Source organism: Onychostruthus taczanowskii, unplaced genomic scaffold (assembly GCF_017590055.1).
Source record: "Onychostruthus taczanowskii isolate IOZ18803 unplaced genomic scaffold, ASM1759005v1 scaffold144, whole genome shotgun sequence".
Taxonomy (NCBI): Eukaryota; Metazoa; Chordata; class Aves; order Passeriformes; family Passeridae; genus Onychostruthus; species Onychostruthus taczanowskii.
In genome coordinates, this window is record NW_024498619.1 from 1,104,602 (window position 1) to 1,122,929 (window position 18,328).

At 39.2% G+C, this 18,328-nt stretch overlaps 1 protein-coding gene across 1 annotated transcript in view; it reads right to left on the reverse strand.

The window, feature by feature from the left end:
* Positions 1–2,519: 2,519 nt before the first annotated feature.
* SLC44A5 (solute carrier family 44 member 5) overlaps positions 2,520–18,328 on the reverse strand; it is a 64,894-nt gene continuing 49,085 nt past the window's right edge. Inside the window, exons 12-22 of the mRNA XM_041398353.1 lie at positions 17,056–17,155; positions 14,109–14,201; positions 13,088–13,175; positions 11,052–11,314; positions 9,904–9,998; positions 9,431–9,534; positions 8,113–8,186; positions 6,189–6,259; positions 5,017–5,105; positions 4,302–4,386; positions 2,520–2,716 (exon numbers count right to left, since the gene is read on the reverse strand). Of these exons, the coding sequence (XP_041254287.1) occupies positions 2,604–2,716; positions 4,302–4,386; positions 5,017–5,105; positions 6,189–6,259; positions 8,113–8,186; positions 9,431–9,534; positions 9,904–9,998; positions 11,052–11,314; positions 13,088–13,175; positions 14,109–14,201; positions 17,056–17,155 (1,175 nt within the window). The 3' untranslated portion in view covers positions 2,520–2,603. The remainder of the gene's footprint in view (positions 2,717–4,301; positions 4,387–5,016; positions 5,106–6,188; positions 6,260–8,112; positions 8,187–9,430; positions 9,535–9,903; positions 9,999–11,051; positions 11,315–13,087; positions 13,176–14,108; positions 14,202–17,055; positions 17,156–18,328) is intronic.

The window sequence follows — 18,328 nt, forward strand, 5'->3', positions numbered from 1 at the left end:
GAGGAGCAAATTTATACATACATATATATAATTTTTACCATATATAAATAATAATACAATTTAAAACTTTCACTTTTAGAAATTCCTTTAGTAAATGCATAGGTTTGTTACAAAAGTTTTTTAATCAAATGACTGCATACTATTTCTATTATTATGTTTTATTCCTAGTAAACTCTGTGGTTACATTCATATGATAAAAAAAAGCAAGCTATATTCAGAAATATGTTTTTTCAATTGAGCTCCCAGTAAGACACTCAAGTCCAGTAGAAATATAGATTATGTAATGCAGTTTCTTTAGCTGAAAATTAATCAGTAGTATTTAAAAAAAAAAAAAGCTTTAAAACATGGATTGTAACAAGATCAACAGAATGGTTACAATCTTCTTTAATCACAGAATGGTTACACATACCCCCAAAAGTTAATGACTTAACTCTCAAAAAATATTAGAATCATGGTGAGGTTTGTGTAATCCATTCCATGCACATAATGAGAAAGGAATGATAATGATGATGATGATGATGATGACGATGAAAAACTTAATCTCTCAGAAGTCCTTTTCTTCCCAAAGGTGGGATTCTCAGTCCTTTCTAAAAGTCACGTTTCCTCTAGGGTATCTCAGGAGGGGTTACCAAAATCTAAAGGTGTCTATAATCAGTGGCTACATTTGAAACCATATGCCTTTATTTTACATTATTGGAGTCCTAAACTGAACCCCTCATTTTTGCTCCAGGGAAAAGGGCGCCAGCATAAATTGGACCAAAGAGAAAGCTTACAAGGACACTCCCACCTGCACCTCAGGTCACTGAATTTCAAGATCTTACCATGCAGACAACTGCAAGGGTGTGGATGGTGGCTGCTTGTGCATCAACATGAGCCCAGACCCACGGCATGAAGGACAGTGTTACTGCCTTTGCAGTGATCACAGACATCACAAACCAGAACTGTACGTTAGAGAGCAAAATCCCACTGGGATGTAGATGGTCAGTAAACTTTCCCCAGAAACTTGCCTTCAAATCATCTGGAAAAGAATTTGCACTTCTTTTTGTGACACCAATGGACAACTAGGGTTAGAAAAGTATTTCCAGGTGCTCAACTCCTGTCACAGAACTGGCAAATGTATGGCACATGCCACTCCTGGAAAATGCTGGAATAACTTCTTCAGTGCACTGGAATCCATGAAAACCAGGGGCAGGCCACAGTATGGCTGGGTCCTTGGTTCCTCCAGGAGACTAATAAATTAAAATCTTTTTAGCTCTGTCTTGGCAGCAACAGACTTGATAAACTCTCCAGTGTTAAGACTTTTTCCATCAGCAGAGCTGTTACTTAATGGCAGTGACAGTTCCACTACTGGGAGGGTCATAAACCACACCGAATGTTAATGTGCTTTCTACCAACAGGTGTATTAATGACGTTGTACTAATGACTGGGCAAATTTAACAATTAAAAAGCAAACTAAATCTTTCAGCACATCTCTCAGTAGTTGAATAGTTCATCCTGTACCATGAGAAGATTTGAGTTGAGTGTCCTAGTACCTTACTGTGTGAGCCACTGGGAGCATGGAGAGGTTGAGGATATGCAGCCCTCTGCACCTGCACAGCCATTCCAATGGCTTGGCAGGAGCCCTTCTAAGCTAGGCAGAGGCAATGGAACTCCTTGTGCACACACACAGAGCAAAGACTTTCATTCAATGCAAAAAAAGGACTGCATTTAGTTTTCCTTTCAGTGAAGCTCAACTTGCTTGTAACACAGAATGCAATCAGAGACTTGTCAGGGATAGGGGGATATTAACACATGTGCATCTCTCTTAAGACATCAGCTAAAAATTATACATTCACCATCTTGTACCAGATGAAACCTCATTTGTGTAAACCACAAATCACTTCAGCCGCAGTGGGACCTTCTCCAAGTTATATAATCTTTTAAGCACAACTCCCAGAAAACTTCACTTTAAGCAGTATCAACTTAAGTATTTTCTGACTGCCTTCTTTGGGATCTGCAGGGTACCATCATGTCTTAAAAGATGCAGTTGTGGATGTGATTAAAATATCACTACATTTTTCAGTGTAGGGAATCGTTAATGCATGTATAATCACAGTTTAAATAGCTGCAAACCAGCTTGTACAAAAAAATACAATCATAGCACCATATTTACAAATTTAGTACCATCTCCTCATTAACTGGAGTCTCAAACTATCTTTTTTTATGGCTAATTAGGTTATACGTTAGTGCTTTCAAAAAATTGCCTGAATTTCTTTTACAAATATACACTTATAAGAAACATTATCAAAACTGCTGTCATCTAAGGCAGCAACTTGTATTACAAAAGTTATTAAAACATCATTATACATTTATAAAAGTTTCAAATTTACATTTTCCTTTTCATAGGCACTCTATAAACTAAAATGTGGCCTTGTTTTCACAGCTGTTAGTTTAAGCATTTAAACTGGTTAAATGTTACCAATGTTGCTCTTGTTCTTTATATAAGCAAAAGGAAAAAAGAATCACCCATTAACCAGAAGCATCATTTACAGTTTTTACTTTTGCCTACTTTATACAGGTTTTGCTTAAAAGTGACACTTTTTGATGTTGAGGTTTAGTGTTCATTATCCTGATGCCTTCTTAGGGCTTAGTTTCTTCTTCCCTAGAATTCGGTGGAGGCTAGCTGACATGAAGTAGGGTTTTGCTGTAGATCCATCATTTCTTTCCAGGTCTTCACCTGAATTTACACAGCAAAACCAGTCAAAAAAGGAAACAGCAGTACAACCACACACAGAGACACAAACAGAATTGAAAAAAGGAGAGTGCAATAGACCCAACATTAAAAGAAACACAATCAAGGTAATTTAGCTTTATTATTAATTTGATGAAGGACATTATGAAATTTCCATTTTCTTAGACCACAAGAGGTTTTACATGATGCAGAGACACAAACATCTTGCCATTTTTTAATGATAGCAACATATCCCTTATATTCTCCAGATCTTTAGTTTGTCAGTATAGGTAGAAATTTTCAAAACTCTCATTCCTTCACTGAACCCTGGAATTTTGGAAATCTCTTGCTAGAAAATGTGTCACAAAAACAGCCATAGAGTTAAGCACTTTCTAAAACTGGACCATTTTTCACTGCCTAGGATAAAGTTCATTTGAGAACCTGTTGCCGTGAATTAGTAATATTCTATCTGATCTATTGTTCATTACTTAATGGGAGCATGGGAAGCAGAACAGAACATGAATTTAAAACAACAAGGCAGACATTACTTTTTTCCCCACAGAAAAGTGGGAGTTGAGTGTTATTCATGCTATGTCTGCCTGTGATCATGTTTGCTTAGAACCAAAGTCCATAAAATGAGATAAATAAGATGTAGCTCTCAACTAAATACCAATTTTGAGTTTTCTAACTGATCTTGCTCATGTTATTCTTTGGCAACCCTGTTTTTCAGAATCCCTGCTAACCTTAGTTTCTATGGAAGTGAGGTTAAAGTGAGTGTTTAAAGAATCAGTATTACCACGTTTACCCCACTTCAGTAATCCATGGTGCGTATTTATGAAAGATGAAGCCTGTGACTATTTCCCTCAGTATTATCAAAGAATCTGCAAATTGCAAGAACAATGACTGCCATGTAACCAACTTCTACTTGTGTCCTGCCACGTGGCAACATACTTGGACTTACCAGAATGGCTTTCATTATAGAAAAATACAACACACGGAAGGTACAACATGCTAAGGATATCTGCTTCTTATAATCATATCCTAATTCAAGAACAACAGATTTCTTTTGCAATTTTAGCATTCTCACTGGACAGCCTGAACAGTAGTCTCTTTGACAGGGCCTATGATCGTTTGCCATTGGGAGTCCAAGGGACAGTTAGCTTCAAGTGGTATTTCACAGAATCTTTGAGGTAATTCAGCATAATACTGTGTTCAGTTATTAAACTGAAAACAAAGTACCACCTATATACCAAAGAATGTATTTGTTACTGTCAAGACACTTAAGCAAATACTGTACAGGGCTCTTCACAAAGCACCCAGAAGCAAACTTAATGAAATTTAAGGAACATCTGAAAAACAAAAGCCAGATATTTCCATAAACCATAAAGCTACTTTACACTTCTTAAAGTAATTAAATTTGAAGCATGGAAAACCATATCACAGAGCCAATACGAAAAGAAGAAGCTGCTAATTTTTCATACAGTTTGCTAGTATGTCACCAGACTTCTGTGTCTGGAAGGATGGATAAGGTGATTTTTTACTCCTCTTTCCATGTCTTGCAGGAATTACTGAAAGAAAATGTAGTACTCACAAAAGCAGAGGAAGAGCGTGTCGACACACATTGCATAGACACTGAAGAACCCGTGTGCAACTAGGTAGGAGCCAATGATGACTGTCTACAAAAAACAAACCACAATAAACCCCCAAATTTCTTTCAGCATCACTGTGGTAGTATTAAAACAAGTCAGAAGCCTAGTCTGCTATGCAAATTTAGAAAAATGTAATGTCAGCTCTGTATTTCTACCAAAGGTTACTACTGCTGTGGACAGGGATCACAGGTTCAAGACACTGCATCCTAACATGTAGTAGCTTCCAGTTTTCCAGCTGGAAATAGCTCCAAACTGCAACTATTTCAATCTCTGAGGAGAATATATGCCAAGAATATTCCAAACTCTTTCAAGAACCACTCAGCTTAGAGATGTTCTGAAGAGTAAGGGGGGTCCTACAAAAGGAGAGAGAGATGCATTCCAAGTCCCTTCCGTTAGAAGCCATACTGTCATCAGGGTCTTGCTGTCTGGGAAGTCTGAGGAGATGTGAAACCTAATTTTTCTGAAGATTCAGAGTCACTGCAGTGCCACTTCTGCCTGAAGGATCCCAAGGACTTGAGTGCAGCAGCTCAGTCCTCACTTGAGTGGATACCATGCCGCTGAGATGCTAACCAAAGAAGCTGTTACCAGACCATGCCCTGAGTAGTCTGAGCACCTCCAACTAGCCCAAGCATTCAGGAAATTAAATGGTTGCCTTACCAACAATGGTACCCAGTAGTAATTTAGCATTGGCACTTCCTGTGCAAAGACTGGTATTCTCTGTGTGAAGAAAAAGAATGCAAGAACACCTGCAAGAAACACAGGCAATTAGTTCTTCCCATGCTAGCTCTGATTTCCCAGGATCTAAAGAATGGATAAGACAGACAACAGATCCAAGGCTAGTTTTAATAAAAGTTTGTAAAAAATACATTCTTAAATAATAATTATCTAACAGAAGACATATGTAAATTAATCAATTACCATAAAGATATTAATGGATCCAGAAAGACTTTAATGAGTTGTTTGGTTTTACCATTCTACTGAATTTAACAGCAAAATTAATAAATACTGTAATTCTACAGTGATGACAAAATACTTCATATCAGCTCTTGGTACTAGTTTTACTTTTGATTAAAATATAATTAATTAGTTAACTTTGAAGATATACAGAATGTAAAATATGGCTATTTGTAAAATAGGTTTTTGAAACTGCTGTGATAATTTGAAAAAACCACAAAGAACACTGCCAACCTGAATTTCTGGAAGTCCTTCATTTAAAAGATAGAAACCACTTTTCTGTCACAGAAAACCATGAATAGCCTACTTGATAACTACTCTTCTGAATAATCTACTCAATATCTACGGGTAACAAAGAAAACCCTGTAAGGATGCTAGAAATAACCTATTTCCTTTACTATATCTTATAGATATAAGGAGCTCAAACACAGCAAAACTTCAGGTCCATGTCTGCAAACCTGTACCACCACATTTGTAGGCAACTGTCTGTCACCAGGTGAATCTCATTTACAATTTTGTTCAGTTCTTACAAAAGGAGAACTGACTGTGGCTGACTTATTGGACGTGAATTTGGTTTGATTCAACTATGATGCTGTAGCAGCAGAAGTCCTTGCACCAGCCATACATTCAAAAGCTGTAAAAGCAATTATGGAAAATACATTGTCAAGGCAAAACAAGTGCTGGGTAGGGGCAGAAAGGGAAAAAAATAGGTTTTAGATCCATCTAGCAAATCCTAGAAACACAGAAACAGATTTCCAAATAGTCAGACCAATGAGAACCTCCAGCTGCTAACTAAGCACATATGAATATGGCAGGCATGCTTGTGGGTACCAGAAAATAGAGCGTACAATTTAGAAAACAAACAACCAGCTTACCTACACCACCAGCGACAAGGATTTTCCCCAGAAATAGAAGGAAGTCTGTAACTTTGTCCAGAACTGCAACCCTGTTTAGCAAAGGAAAAATGAGACAAAATCATCACAAACCAGACATTCGTATTCTTTCTCCTTAAAAGTATGGATAATTGCAAAACATGACCAGAAGCTGTCTTCTGCTGGTTTTACAGGCTGACAACACAGCACCACAGACAGGCAGTGCTGAGATGGGTGTTGCTACAGCATCTCAGGAGGCAAAAAATAACTGAGCCTTTGTTGGGCAAGGCCTTAATGTAGCAGTGCTGCTACAGGACTCACATGAGGACTATTTATTCCTCAAGTTGCTTAAAAAAAAATCAACCAACCCAAAACTTCAAAATATATTTTTATTTCAGCCTTCTAGGGGCGCAGGTAAGCCAGGCCAGAATAGGAGAAGTACACATCAAAACAAAAAGCCATATTTATGTAGATTGCTGGTAGGCCTCCTTTTCACTTGGTCCTATTTGGCCATCTTTCATGACCTCATAATATGCCAAATCTATCTATTTTAAGATATCATGGTACAACACGGAAGGCAGGAAACCTCACAAGTGGGAAGATAATCACAGATGAAAGAAGGTAGACAGAAAAGCTGACAATAAATCTACAGCTCTCATTGAAGCACAGCAGTGAGTTTTTGCTCAATGTTCTGCCAGTCTGTCTTATCAGAAACTGCAGATAAATAATGAGATGAAAAATGAACTTTGTATCATCAACCTCTTGACAGCACTGAGGGCCATATTAGCATTATGGATATGGTAATATACAGTACTGACTACTGTGAAAAATAAACGTTAAGAACTACTAAAGAGACAAATCATCATTAACCTGTCAGAATTCAGACTTGGCAAAATACACAAGATAAAAACATCTTTATTTGAAACAACAGAATTATATGTCTAGCTTTTAACTATTGCTCTTGCTGATTAAGAGCAAAATCATAAAGGGCAGAGGGGTGATATTCTGTAAGGAAATGATGGCAGCTTCTCTTTTCTATTGCACAGGCATTACTCAGTATGGCCATCACTGTCCTGATATTAGTGCAGGGTAACACAGTGAAGATATTCCATCTCCCAACTCCAGTCCTTTCCTCGTCCTTTCCTCCAGTCATTTCCACTTTCCTCTTTCAGCCTTCGCTTCCATTTCCCTCCTCCTCCAGTCCTTCACTTAATGCTTTTAAACCACCTCACCAGTTTTACTGAGTCTCTTGCTTGGTAATTAGACTGTGTTCTATTGCATCAATATGGTCTGCTCCTAAGTTATTCTCCCATTACATTTTGATCTTACTATAGCAAAGCAGAAGCCAGGAGCAATGAAGGAAAGTATGATGAGAACAGGGAGTTTGGCAACACTCTTGGTAGTGGAGAAAAGAGCCAGGAAATTTCCAAGCATCAGAGGATATCTGGCTGTGTTAAAGACAATCTTTTTGAAAGGAAAGTATTCTGTCTTCTTTACTTCCACTCTCTGACACCTCATAAGATTTCTGAATGAATCTGAAGACTTAGGTTTTTCTGCTTTCCCTTTCTTAAACCATGTGGACCAAAGCTCAAAAAATGAACATATGACGAGCACCCCATTCCCATGTATCTGCAGATCTCCTCTCAGGGGCTCCACTTGTTTCTTAGAGGCATTATTACAATGTACTGGGTACTTAGGAATTTAAAGGACCAATAACAACAAAACCATGAGATTGCAACAACGCTGCATAGGTTACTATACTGGCCAGCCTGCTGTTACACACTGAGTGTAAGAAGTGAGAGACATGTTTGAGGATAGAAGCAGCACTCAGCATTTGGAGAAGATATGGGAGAGGAAAGAAGTCTGCCTACAGGGTGCAACAGTAGGAACTCCTGACATTTCCAAGGACTGGGAGATAGTCCCTTACCTCACCACATTCCGCATGAGCAAAAAGAATGCTTCCTTTGCCGAGGTGCAGAAGTTTTTACCATATATGGCAATCTGTAAAATAATAGTGGCTGTTAAGTAATTTAAATAATGAGGATAACTTCTCATATGCCAGGATCTATCTGCATAGTTCTCCCTAATATGTGGTTGTGAAACTCAGATGAACACAAAACACTTTCCTCAGTCACCTGCTACTTCTCAATGTTTCCCATCAGGCTCAGACAGAATACTATCCATTTTTCCACTTCAAATCACCTGGCGATGAGCATGACACCCCTTGTGATCTCACAGGTAGTAGACTAAGTACTTAGTTTGCCAAGCAGAGCAAAAAAGGTACTTGTTGAGGGCTTCTTCTCCCTTTATTAGTTACCTAAACTAGATTTATAGTCAGTGGAAAAGAACAGGCACTTGTAGAGCTGAAGTGAGCTGACCCCTGTAGTTATCTCCTTGGACCTGATGCTGCTTTCCCTGAAGAAGAAATCTGCATAAAATAAAGCAACTAAAGTTATTCAGGAACAAAACCACTTCTTCCTGGAATAGTGTCCACCAGGGTAAGATATACTAGAACAGCTCTCAGCTCAGACAGTTTATGAACTGTAAAGAAGATTGTCGAAAATGCTTCCTCTTCAAGATGGCAAAAATTCGAAACATCAATTGCATCAACACAGGTTGTAATGGACCCACTACAGCCACCTCCTTTGCGACAAGAAGGCTGTGACTGTACCACTCAATCACCAAAACTGCTTCCAGCCAGAACATCCTAGGCTGAAATCTGTGTATGTTAGTTTATGTGAAGATTTCAAACTTCTCCTGTCTGGAAGCTAAGAAGGCTTACTTGGGAGAAGTATCACTGCTTCTGCTAGTAGAATTTGTTCTTTTAACTTCCAGGTTAAAAATACAGGTGGAAATACAATCATCACATGCCTTCTGACCTCCTTATTCAAATATTGCCTCCAAACAGAAATGTCATTAACATGCAATACGAAATAAGCTAATACTCCTGTTGAAATCAGGATATCAATTATTGAATTACAGCAGCAGTTAAGCAGTTATTCCGTCCCTTCCCACTTATTTTGGGGGTGAGGGTGATGGACAAAGACAGGGAAAAAAAGAGGTTGAAATCAGAAGGAAAAAAAAAAATCTTACTTTTTCATAGTAGAACCACATGCACGTACTAAAAACTCCCGTAAATCCCATTATCAGCAGATTCAAGTACTGCTAGCTTTTGATGAACTAGTAGTGTCTAGGATATTTTAATGTCCTAGATAGGGGAAAAAACATGCAGACATGGCACATACCATGATGTAGGCATTTCTGTTTATAAATTTTAAGAATTTTTCCAAACACCAGAAACAGCACTTGAGGCAGCAGAGTAGGAATCTAGTGAAGGAGTTCTGAGTACCTGAAAAGAGCAGGAGAGAGTACATCATACACAGAACTCATTAATAGTCTTCAGAATGTAGAAAACTACTCAGAAGAAGACCTTAAATTGTGACATTATTTTTTTATTTCTAGACTCTCTCTCTCAATCAAATTTAACTCACTAGCTTTCAATTAGATCAGACTCATATCCCATCTGAACTTAGCATTAGGCTCCCAAGAACACAGACTCAGCTTGAGTAAATGAACACAAATTTACCCACTTCAAAAGCAACTACAATGGATAATGTGTTATCAGTCTCTCTTCCTTGCTAAAAAACAGCTTGGGAAAGTAAGGAAGTAATTTAGCAAGGAAGGTCTTAACAACTTAGGGCAGATTAGTAAATCTCACCTTTCAGTTTGTGATCCAGGTATTCCAGTATTACTCTAATAAGCTGGACAATTGCAAGAATTAAGGCTCCAAATGCCAGCGAACCTGTATGGTATCTAAAAACAAAATATTTGATTGTTATGTCAGACGTGTGCCCATGTACATGGATATATGTATGCATATATATATAAAATCAGAAGTGAAGGAAGGTCCATTAGTGGGAATTACATAAAACGAATGGACCTTCATCCCGATCCACCACAGAGGAACAGGATGAAGCCATTGGTGCTGTTGGTGTTTGTGAGTGCTGTGTCTGTGTCTCAGTCTGTGTACACGTGTTGTGTACATGTATTTCGTGTGTGTGTCTACTGGGAGTACCTGCTCAGCATTACAACTGGCTGGATCCAGGGGCAGGGAGCTGCAGCAGCCTTGGTCCTGTAGGGCTACAGGATACAGCCTTCCACTACTAACTACATCTTCCCAGTTGTGCTGGTTGGATGGACTAGAGTCAGTTTTTTTCACAGTAGCTTGTGCTATGCTACGTTTTGGATTTCTGACCAGGACAATTATGGTAACACACCCATGTTTTAGCCATTGTTGAACAGCACTTGCACAGCACCAAGAACTTCTCTGCTCCTCACCCTGCCCCACTGATTAGCAGGTTGAGGGTGACTGAGGAGCTGGGAAGGAAGATGGCCAGGACAGCTGATGCCAAATGATCCCAGGGCACATCACACCATACTGTGCTGTGCTCGGCACTAACAGCTGGTGGAAGGAGGGGTAAGAGGAGAGCATTTGAAGTTACAGAGTTTATTGTTCCAAGACACTGGAACTATACATGAAGAAGCCCTTATGTAGAGGGGATGTGGCTGCCTGTGGGAAATGGGGAATGAATTCCTTGCTTTGCTTTGCTTGTGCATGCAGTTTTCTTTTACCTATTAGACTGTCTTCATCTCAACCCACGTGCTTTTGCATTTTCACCCTTCAGATTCTCTCCCCTACCCCACTGTGGGGGAACAAGCAGGTGGCTGTGGGGGGCTTGACTGCCACCGAGATTAAACCATAATGCTGACTAATCATTTTCTTATGATATTCTGAGATTGGCTTCCCTAGATGGAAAAAGAGCATTTGTCAGATACATGACAAGGCTTACCCAGCTCCAGTCTTACCGTATTGCTCGTCCAAATGAAGAGAAGAGTGGCCACAGTGGAATATCAGCTGGTTTTCGATAGGCCCAGTAATAAGAGGCAAAGGCACCAGCAAGGGTACACTGACCCAGTGCAATTGCAAAGTTCACCAGCCAGAGAAAGACAAAGGCATTGGCTAACTGGAAGATGAAGATGTACTTATGGTACAGGCTTTCTCCTCCATAAAAAGCAAAAGTACATTGAGCACCTGGGCATAATTTAGTCACGTTGGTTGTGTTAAAAGTCTAAATAGAAAGAAAAATAAATAATAATAAGCAATGAATTCTATACATACATAGCCTCTGAAGTTTAGCAGGTTAATACAAATAACATAACTTTGCTTGTTGTTCCATTACGTCATTCAAAACTACAACACTACGTAACCTGTTTACATACTTAAGGATTCATATCAAGGATTTATGCAGTCTTCAGCAAAGACTTAACTTCAAACTAGGTATTGGCAAAAAGGGCTATTCACCACATCCCTGAAACTTGAATAAATGAAATTTGAATTTCAGGAATTTACTTTTAAGATATATAAATGCTTCGTTAAAGAAAATCTACTCAATTAAAACAAAAATAGAATTACTTGAAAACTAGAGGCAAAATTGGATGTTCAGGTAAATTGCCGTGGTTGAAATGAAGAACGGAGCTATACAATTTAATAGAAACTGTGGATGTAGTCACAACTTAGCTTATGTATCTCAGACTATTAAAAAAAGGAGTAATCTTAACATTGAATTACTTTTCCCTATTTCTAGTGTTCATTTCATGTATTTGCTTGGTTTGGACATGAAGTAAAAGCAGATCAATTCTAATTCCTTTATTTTGTAGTATTTAGACATCAGCAGGGTGTGCATCACCACTGCAATACAATGAAATTTAATGCATCAGTCTCTGCTCATTGCCTCTTGTCCCACTGCTGGGCCCCCAGAGCAGAGCCCGGTTCATGCTCTGACCCTCCCTGCACAGGGACAGACAGGGACGGACACAGGGACACCCAGGGACACCCAGGGACAGCCAGGGACAGACACAGGCACACACAGGGACAGCCAGGGACAGACACAGGGACACACAGGGACACCCAGGGACACCCAGGGACAGCCAGGGACACACAGGGACACTCTGGGACAGCCAGGGCTGGTTCCCCTCTCACTGGGGCTCCTCTCCCGGCTGAGCAGCCCCAGCTCCCTCAGCCTTTCCTGGGCACGGAGCTGCTCCAGGCCCTTGCTCAGCTCCAGGAGCTCCTGTCCCTGCTGTGCTGCGGATCCAGAGCTGGACACAGCAGCCAGAGGTGCCTCCAGGGCTGGGCACGGGGGCAGGGTCACCCCTGACCTGCTGGGAATGCTCTTCCTCTTGGCCCCCAGGACAAACTGCTGGCTCAGGGACAGCTTGTTGCCCACCAAGATCCCCAGGTCCTTCTCCATAGAGCTGCCCTCCAGCAGGGCACCTGCAGCCTGTGCTGGTGTATAGGGTTATTCTTCCCTATTGCACAACATTTGATAAATATTTCTAGCTTTTAAAGAATCCTTAAATTCAAGCCCACAGCCAAGTAAAAAAAATTGACTGAAGGAAAAATTAAAAAAAACCCAAGACAAATATTTTTGGAGCTTCATAAAGGTAATTACTGTGCCAGAAGAAGCTCAGCTTCTGCTTCAAGTCATGGCTAGTCCCAGAGCAACTTTGAGGCTCAGCTTTCAAAGTTTACCACTGCCTTCAAAAGACCAAAAAACAGACTCCTCACAAATTCAAGAACATCTTTCCTATAAAATTTTATTTTTGTCTCTTCCTTTCTCACCCTGTAAATTACAATGCTAACATTTACAGGATAGTTTAGCAGAAAAACTAGTTTATGTCTGTAAAATAAGTGTTACCTGAACATTAGGTAATATTTTCAGATTTAACATGAGGACTCATTAATTAAAATACATGCATTTTTTACTAGAAGTGCATTAAATAGTGATTAAGAAATACAGTTAGTATAGCTTTCCTTATTGGGAAATATTTGTTACACTTACCTCCGGATCACAAGTCAGGTTTGCATACTTGCACAGTGTTTGATTAGCCATTACTTTATACACAGGTTCTCCAGATGTGGCCAAAAAACTGAATGGAATATTTTAAGGAGGAATCATAGAACTGTGGTTTTTGAGCAACTTAGGATTCTGCAGTGGGTAACCACTAGCTCTAAAGAACTTGTGTAGATAACAGAAAAACGGCTCTTGCTCTGCAGAGATATACTTGAAGGTTGACAGACAAGACCAAGTACTCTCATTACTTAGAGAACTACTGCAAACTCATACCTGGAGCTGTAATCACCCCTGATCAGAATGGGCAGGGGGCATTGAAAACCATCCCCATCTCTCCTCCACATCTATCTTTGACAAGGCAGATTACGCAGTAGCTCTTGTATTTTGGCAGAAGTAGATACAGAGCATAAGGATGAATTAACACTGTGCTGAACAGCAACAACTGACCTTCTTTGCATATGAAATAACAGCTGGTTTTAAATTATCAATTTTCCCCTTTTTTAATCCTTACCAAACCCTTGTTGTTCAGGAACAAACAGTGATTTCTGTTAGGCAATTAAGAGGAGATAGTGCACTGTATATTCTCTCACTCCTTTCTCATATTTTTCTGAACAAAACACATACATAACCCATTCCACCTCCAGTTAACTAAGAAACCATTAACACCAAGCCTATGGAGCACACAGCACATTAAAGACTGTATTCACTTCATTGAGGGCCTTTTTCACCCCCAAGAGTCAACCTTATGCAGTACACAAGGCTTTGTATGATCCCCCTGCCTTGGCCTGACTTTTAGTCCAGTTTTTTTTTTTTTAATTCTAATAAAATCACTGTCTGGTTTGTGCATCACATGTAGATGTGCAGTGAAGAAGATTGCATCAGAAGAGTAAGTGCTAAGTGACCAAACAGCTCCCTTAATATTCGTTTAATTAATGGGAAATAGCAGAAAATTATTTAGTCTTGCAGACCAGAAGACTTGCTCCAGATAGGTACACAGACAGAAGGATACACAGCTGTCACAGCCCAGTAGGAAATACAAATGGCAATGAGTAAGAAGGTGACGATTGGGTAGAACAGTGTAGACATTATATAGCCAATTGCCCTATAAAAGAAACAAAATATATCAATAAGCTGTAACAATTCCAGAAACTAGCTTTTTATCAGTCCTCTTCTAGCAATTTTGCTTTGAGAACCTTGTTGACACTCATAGCATAACCTAGTACTGGGATCTCAGAATACTGCAGGAATTTTTTTCTTATGTGTTCAAACCTTGACTTTGTAATTTCTAGCACTTCACTTTTGTCAATGGTACTAGAGTGAACTTTTTCCACTTGCCACGTTCCAGCCTGTCTTCTGCTTTCTCTGTCTTCATGATTGCTTCAGAGATCAGTCTCTTTCCAGGCCATTAACTGATTTCCATGACATCTTCTTGCCAATTGCTGCAGATCCTTTACGCCCTTATCCCACTCTGCTCATCCTGTGTTCTTCCTTCACTCCTACAGACCTGAAACTACCTTATTCTATTTTGTATTTGACAACTCTGTTCTCAGCAACTTTCCTGCCTTAAGTGCTAGCTATGTGGGGGCAGAGACAGTCAACTTGTCTTTGCAATGCCAGGACAGACTGACACCTTCCTGCAACTATGTGACTTTCCTTCCATGTGCTGTAGATGAGTGGTGCTCACCTATCACTAATGGAAGGCAAAAGGAATAATTGCCTTCTCCTGTTGACAGCTTAGAGAGCTTCTTTTAATATCAAGGCATATGTAGACTGATATTCTACTGCTAATTCCTGTGGCTAGAATGTGACTAGTGGCAGGAACTTGAGCATGCTAGCTCCCACCCTGCCAGGGACTCATTCTCTGGAAGTGGGAGTTGATACCAGCCCTCCTGGTAAGCCTGCTGCTATCCCAGAAGTGAACATCTCCAGCTGGGTATCCCACTGGATGTGAATTCAGAAAGCGTGTGCTTTGTTTACTGAAACTTACAGGCTGGCTCTCTTTATCACAAACCTTTCTGTGTAGTACTATTTCCTACAGTATTTCTCCTATAACTTAGGGCACCTCTTATGCTATTTGTTTTATAGGATGCTGTTTCCAGACAGCAAAAGGAGAAAAATTTACTCAGTTTCTAAAGGCAAAGCAGTAAATGCTGGGGGGAACGCAAGGAAACTGTCATGTGCAATTCAGAGGTTTTGAGCCAAACATCAATTGCTGTCTGAGCAGAGACAAAAGTCTTTTACGAGTCACACAGGAGGACACAGCTTATGCTGTCTGAGAAATAATCACAACAAATTAGCTGTGTTCAGCAGTTATTGGAAGGCCTCTTAGTTACCATTAAGACCATGCCCTATTATTCCAAAATACTGATTAAGAACTCTTGTTTCTAACTATGGATTTCAAGTCAATTACTGGCATTATAACTGTAATATTTTTGAAAATGTACCTAAAAGGTATTGAAAAACATAATTTGATTTCCAGTCATTAGCACCTTATTTTTTATCTTCCTAAATACATGACCTGGTCTGTTAGGTTTAAAGTAATTACACACAGTGTTTCATCTCATCCACTATGCATGAGAGCAAAAAGTTCACCTTCAAGTGACCTTTCCATCCTGCTGGAAAACTACAGAATGTTATTACTAATCAGCAAGAAGTTTATGAACTTTCTAAAATCCTTCCACCTGTCAAGGCTGTGAACAAAGGTTTTGAAGAATGTTAAAAGTGTCCCTGGATTTTAATGAATGGGAATTAAAGAGTATAATTTAGTGCTGCCTAAATTAATTGCTATGCTCTAGTTGCACAGTAGCATAAGACAGGAAACAGATACCTGGCTAAATGCCAAACTTCAGTATTTCTTAAACCCATGAAAAAAATCCCAAATTGTGACTCCTGTGTACCACAGTGGCAATAAAGATGGCAGAAAACCACAAGCAAGTGCATATAGATGAACTCAGAGCTAACACTATGTGCTCTGAGAACACAGGCTTGCTTTCAGGACCTATGAGACCATAGCCTACTTGTAACGAAACCCAAGGGCCTGACATTTTAAGTCTGTCAGTTTTAAGTTAATTTATCCTTTCTAATACTCCCAATACTCCAAAAAAATCCAAACTTCAAACTAAACCAAAAACAAACAAAAAACCCAAACCAAACAAAAAACAAACAAGCAAACAAACAAACAAAAACCCCAAAAAAACAAAACAAAACAAAACAAAAAAAAAACCAAAACCAAAGCCACCCCACTAAGTGTTCTGTGTAAAACTGTAAAACAGTAACCACTGTGAACAAAGCCTATGCAGATTTCAGGAAACACACAATGAAGAGGTCCCTTAGGCCCTAAACTCCCATATCCTGCTTTGCTTTCTTCTTTACTCAGAGCTAGAAAACCATATTTTAGACTGCACCCTCTTAGAACGTCTGGTCACAGGAATCTCTTCTCTCTGCAGATTTATGCCTGTCCACACAGAAGTTCGACTGGACCCAGTAGAATCTCCTAGTCTTTCCCAAATAGAAGCCACAGCCAAAACAACACCAATCCTCTACCACTAGTATATGACTCCAGGGACCACCCAATGACAGAGAAAAGTTGGCACTTACAGGTCCCAGGCTCCTATAAATAGTGTACCACACCTAGATTTTCTGCTCAGACATCTTCTTTGCACTAAGGGCATGTGGTTACATTAACAGTGTATGTATTCTTAAGGCAAGAAGTGGAAAGATAAGAAATACCTTATTTTAAAAGAGAAAGCTCTATTAAGCACAACCTCATTAAAAGGTAACTGATATTCCCTGAATGCCTCCCATTAATTCCTTGTTGAACCTGTTTCATTCAAAAAATGCATTTGTTGTATTTTAAACCCCAATTTTCTGTCCTTGGTAGTGCAAGATGGAGTTCAAGAAGAACTCTAGAGATCATTCAATAAAATTCAACATATATTAAAATCAGACAAACATACCTACTACCTTCCTTCAGCAGTGCAATAGCAATCCGAATCCGATTTCTTAGGAAGATCAGCATCAGTATGATTATGACCTCAACAACACAAAGTATTATCACTGTAAACAAGCAAATAAAGAAATTAGATTTATCAAGAACCAAACCGATATGCTGCTTCTGTAATTTTCAAATTACAAACTTGTAATTTGAACTATTGTTCATGAACTCTGTAAAATTCTCTGCCTGAGCAGTTCTTTCTCCAACTGCACCTGCCAAACTTCAATCCCATTTCATAGGTTTTTAAGTGCCATTGAAAAAAAATTCTATGTGCAGTGAGTTAGTCAGAATGCACATGACCCTGATATTCATATTTTTAACAGAAAAATGGAACATATAATTCTCAGAGAAAGATAAAAAATTACTTCAATGTGACTGCAGTACCTAGCCTTAATTCAGTTCATCCTTTAAAAATTGTACTTTCCATAAACAAGAAATTTGCTCATAATACAAGCATTTGTTCATGCTATACTGTTGCTCATTTGTAGTATTTAGACAATAAAAAAAAAGGAGATGAAGAGTCAAGTTTTTCATGAAGTGTGCACATTTCTGACCTACACTGTTCTAAAATGTAGATATACTAAAATCAAAAGGTTTGTTTGAGTACTAACCTGGCATGAGCTCCTTTCACCTGATTTGAGTTAAAAAAAAAAAAAAACAACCAAAAAACCCAAGACTAAGATAGGACCATCCTGGTCAAATTACTTTCACCTTCCAATTGTGTTGCTAGAACCATGCTCTGATATTAGAGAGCAGAGAGCTCTTAGTTATAAGCAGTATTTGAATGATAACTCTGATTTCAGTAGAGTCTGTGTCTGTCTGCTTTCTATTCATGTTGGTTCGAAACCTACTTCTGCAGTAGAAAGTAAGAAAATTCTGGGAACTTCACCTAGAGAAGACTGAGTCTTTAATGCCTGAAGCACACATCCTCCGACTCTGACACATATCCATTTATTTTTGGTGCTTCAGATCATTAGACAACACTTAAACCAGCCCAGTAGGGGCAGGCTGTTGTACGCAGCAGGACCTGTGTCCTCCAGCTGAAACCAAGAAGTTCTGTGGAGGGAGAGGAAGACAGAATGGACAGTACCCTTAAGTATCCAAAAACTTATATGAAGGTTTGCAAAGGAAGATGACATTTGGCTTTAGGTCCCACATCTTAAACATAGTCTCAGAATATCAGACCCAATAGTCACAGATGATGCTGAATTGCAATCCCAAATATTACCCCAGCA